Below are 3,957 nucleotides of genomic sequence, written 5' to 3' on the forward strand. Positions count from 1 at the left end.
GTGTCGATAACATTTTAAGCGCACAAAAAATTGGTAGCTATAACTACTTTGGCTTCACAGGTAATTAAGACTCATGAGGCTCTTGGGGTCCGTGCCAAAAGTTTGTACCCAAATAAGTCGATGACTAGCTGGATGCCAAAAACCCAAGCTAACATGTAACTGAAGACCAGAGAGGAGTCTTTCCATTGCCCCACTGAAAAATACGTATGGAAGTCAAACCTGCAATTCAAAAAAGCTCTTGGTTAATGGCAGTTTGAACACGTTTGATACCTTACTTCAACATTAACTGGCTCCTACTAGCCCTACTGAATTCGTTTATTAAACAAACATTTATTGAAGGCTTACTTTATTCTGCAATAACTTTTAAACACCACAAATCATTAAAAACCGACACACAACCACGCTCTCTTCCCCTTATGGCTTCAAATTATCACCGTCAAACAAAAGCTCCGAAACATCATCAAAATAGCAAAAATTCTTTAAAGTGCTAGACCTGCCACAAATTTAATGGAAATCGAAAGTAGGAGCCTATCACAATCTAAAGTCTTAAAATAATGAAAACAGACAGCGAGCGTGACAAGAAGTAAATTTGGGGGTCCCATTAGCTGGAGTCAGTCCCACAGAGGAGTGTATTTGGTAGGATTGAAGAAAAGAGTGACAACTGCTTAGTCTCACTGGATCCTTCGCTCTTCTTCAGGAAGAATACTCCAGTTTGGGGAGGCCACATCACGGGCCAGCCAGTTGAAATCGTCAACGTCGCTCCAGTTATTTTTGCTCCTGTCTAAACCAGAGCCCTCGAAGTCCTTGTCGATCCCCGGGTAGCTCCAGGTGTACGGGGCGAACTGTATCCCGGTGCAGTCCTCCACGATGGCCCTGCTGGTCACCTGCAGGAAGATGCGGGTGTCTTTCGTGGTGTGTACGCGGAGCTGCTGGCAGGCCACGGCCAGCACGCAGTCACTGCAGTTCTCCAGGAACACGGAGGTGGACACCGGGCCGCAGAGCAGCGTGCAGCCTCGAGCCTTGGTCAGCCGCAGGGTGTTGGGATTGCCATACAGTTTGATCGTGCAGTTAATCAGTTGGGTCAAAAGGACGTCCCGCTGGTGCAGCTCCTCGGCCCTCTTCTCCAAGACTTGGGACTGCAGGTTGGAGAAGCCGCAGATCCAGCTGGAGCCGAAGCCTTCCTCCTCCTTCAAGGGCGGCGGGGAGGCCAGGATGCCTTCCGCTGCCGGGGCGCCGGGAGCCGAATCTACTTTGGTGGCTGAAGCAGCATCCTTCCTGCGGGTCTTGAAAGCGAAACGCTTCTTAGGCTGCAGCTCCCGGCGCCGCTTGGCCAGGGCCTCCTGCAGCCGCGCCAACGCCTCTTGTCCCTGCCGCAAGTCGTAGGCGGCCAGGAACAAAACCGAGTCGTTGAGTAGTTTCTGCAGCCCCTGCAGCCGAGCGGCCGCCTCCTCCAGCTGCTCGATGGACTCCCCTTCCAGAAGCTCTTCCACGGCCGATCGCTCCCGAGAGAAGGCGGCGGCGAAAAAGTCGCTGTTCTCCTCCTCCACCTCCTGGTTCTGCCGCTTTTGTTTCCGCCTTTCCACCTCCACTTGCCGCTCATGTTCTCGACTCTGAAGCCGCTCAGGCACCAGGCTCCAGTCCCTCTGGGATCCCAAGTCCCCGTTCGCCACAGCAGTGGCAGAGCCACTACCAGTCTCCATCTTGACTTCAAGCTTCCTTTCTCCTGCCTTCCTTCCTCCGGGCGCGCCCTCCGCAAGGCCTCCCACCAACGCGCCCTGTGATTGGCCGGACATGCTGACGTCATACCCCGGCCTTATTTTCTTCACCCATTGGTTCCTCAGCTTTGGAGGGGGCGGGGACATGGGGCGGGGCCGACTGACAGAGGGGGTGGGGAGACAAAGGTCCTTGTAGATGGGTAGGGTGGAAGGCAGGCGGGGGAAGCTTTTTTTCCTCTTAAAGGGGCAGGACTTATATCCGGGATTGTGGGGTGAGTTGCAGCAGCGGCAGCTGCACATGTGGGTTTGTTTATAAGAACAAGGTTAGAAACTCGCAGGCCTCCCCCTCCCCCCCAGCTCCTTCTTACTACCCCCTTACAGGCTGGAGATCCGCTACTGGTGGGGGGAATGTGTGCCTGTGATGCGTGGGTGGGACAGGTAGTGGTGAGAAAGATGGAGGGGGGGGGAATATTACACCGCCCGGCCCGCGCCGGAGGAAGCGGCAGCTGGAACAGCTGGCTACGGAGCCGTTTGCATGCCTCTGTTTTTCTCCTTCTCCCTTCCACCACCCCTTCCCCCCACCCATTCCTGCCGCCCCTAAACCCTCATCCTACCCGCCCCCACACCCCCGCCGCTGCAGTTCCGCGTGGCCTGGGTCTCCAGGATTCCCGCAGGCACTTACGGGGCCGGGAGAAGGCGAGGGGCACCGGAATGGGAGAGACTGGGTTCCTCACTGCAACCAGGTTCAGGGGGCCCTGGGGAAGTCTAAAAACGGCTTATTATTTTTGCCAATTACTGCAGTCGGAGGGGTGGGGGTGGGGGAGGTGAGATTCCACACCCCCTTCCTCTTCCTCCCACGCCCAACCCCCCCCCCCGACCTTGGCCGTCACTCCCTCCGCAGCTGGGCGCTGCTGGTCTCGCCGGGGTGAGACCCCAGACCCGGACTCGGCGGCTGCCTGAGGGCCCGTCGGTTGTTAGGAAAGTGATGGGGGAAATGTTACATTATTTCTAGAAGTGGTGGGAGGGATTTGTCACCGGAAGTGAATGAACCTAGCCTAAAGTCGGGACCAGCCAGAGGTGTGAGTGGGCACCCCGGACGGCGCAGTCGCTGGCAAAACCCAGTACAGCTGGCCAGGCCAGAACCGGGGCGCGGCCGGCAGCAGGCGCAGCGCGACCCCGCGTGCTCGGTGCAGCCCGGCAGAGCGCCGGGGCCTCTGACCCGGCCCACCCTTCCAGTCTTCGATTTCACCTTTATCTCCACCCACTGTTCCCAGACTACGTCGGGTTATTTAACTGCCCGAGAAACTCACTTGAAATTTCAATGATATACCTGCATTTTGATGCAGAGAAGGATGGGAGGAAACAAGAGAATTAAGACTCATTTCCAGTTTTTCACGCCCCACACTCTTCCTTTTCCTTCCCATTGAAAGCCAAAACCACAACTAAACATAAATTCCTGTGTTTCTCCGCTGAAAGTCAGCACAAGTCACACTGTTTGGCAAATTCCACGGGGGCGGGTGTGAGGGTTATTGTGTGTTTGTGTGGGTAGACGTGCACCTGATGGAAACGGGGTTGCTAAAAAAAAATCCTGTGCTTGCGCTTGTAGTATATATTCTAAGTTTTTGTTCTCTTTGTTTCATGGGCGAGGTAGATGGAGGCTTTTGGTTTTTTGTGAGGTATGGTTCCAAGGCTGGTGAATGAAATATAACAACTGGTTGTCTTGTCTTTGGGTAGTCCGGGGGAATGCAGTAGCTGCTTTATTTTCTGAAGGGTTGATTTACCCAAGGAAGGTTTAGAGAAGATTTATTTTTGCTAGGGAAAAAAATCTGACCTGCCTCCCTTAAATTTCTCAGCAGTTCAATCTGTCCTACTCAAATTAAGAAAGTCTGTAGCCAAACAAAGTTTATTGGACTTGAGAGTTGCAAGCTGGCGTTAGGCAACATTTTTGAATTAGCTATAGTGAACCTATGGGTAGGGGGTAGTGTTGTCCGTATCAGAAATGGAATGGAAGATTGTTAAACCCTCTCAAGAACTTCATTTCTGCCCAACGAGAGGTTTTGGCATAGAGTCCAATAGACTTTGGAAGTTTCCAAATATTTTAAGTTGGCTAGTTCAAACTTTTATGGGAAGGGAGCAGTAAAGGACAAGAATGGACAGGCTACCCTGCAGACCCAGTGTGTGGGAGGCACCTTCAAAGACTGATGTGAGACCCCATTGTGAATGGACAGGGGTCAGGAGTATG

General features: G+C 53.4%; 1 protein-coding gene across 1 annotated transcript; it reads right to left on the reverse strand.

Moving 5' to 3' along the window:
* Window positions 1-329: 329 nt before the first annotated feature.
* On the reverse strand, window positions 330-2,742 carry TBCC (tubulin folding cofactor C). Its single transcript, XM_067006232.1, has one exon. It carries the CDS (start codon window positions 2,013-2,015, stop codon window positions 672-674), a length of 1,344 nt encoding a protein of 447 aa, XP_066862333.1. The 5' UTR covers window positions 2,016-2,742; the 3' UTR covers window positions 330-671.
* Between the last annotated feature and the right edge of the window lie 1,215 nt (window positions 2,743-3,957).

The sequence above is a fragment of the Kogia breviceps genome, chromosome 10 (genome assembly GCF_026419965.1).
Source record: "Kogia breviceps isolate mKogBre1 chromosome 10, mKogBre1 haplotype 1, whole genome shotgun sequence".
Lineage (NCBI taxonomy): Eukaryota > Metazoa > Chordata > Mammalia > Artiodactyla > Physeteridae > Kogia > Kogia breviceps.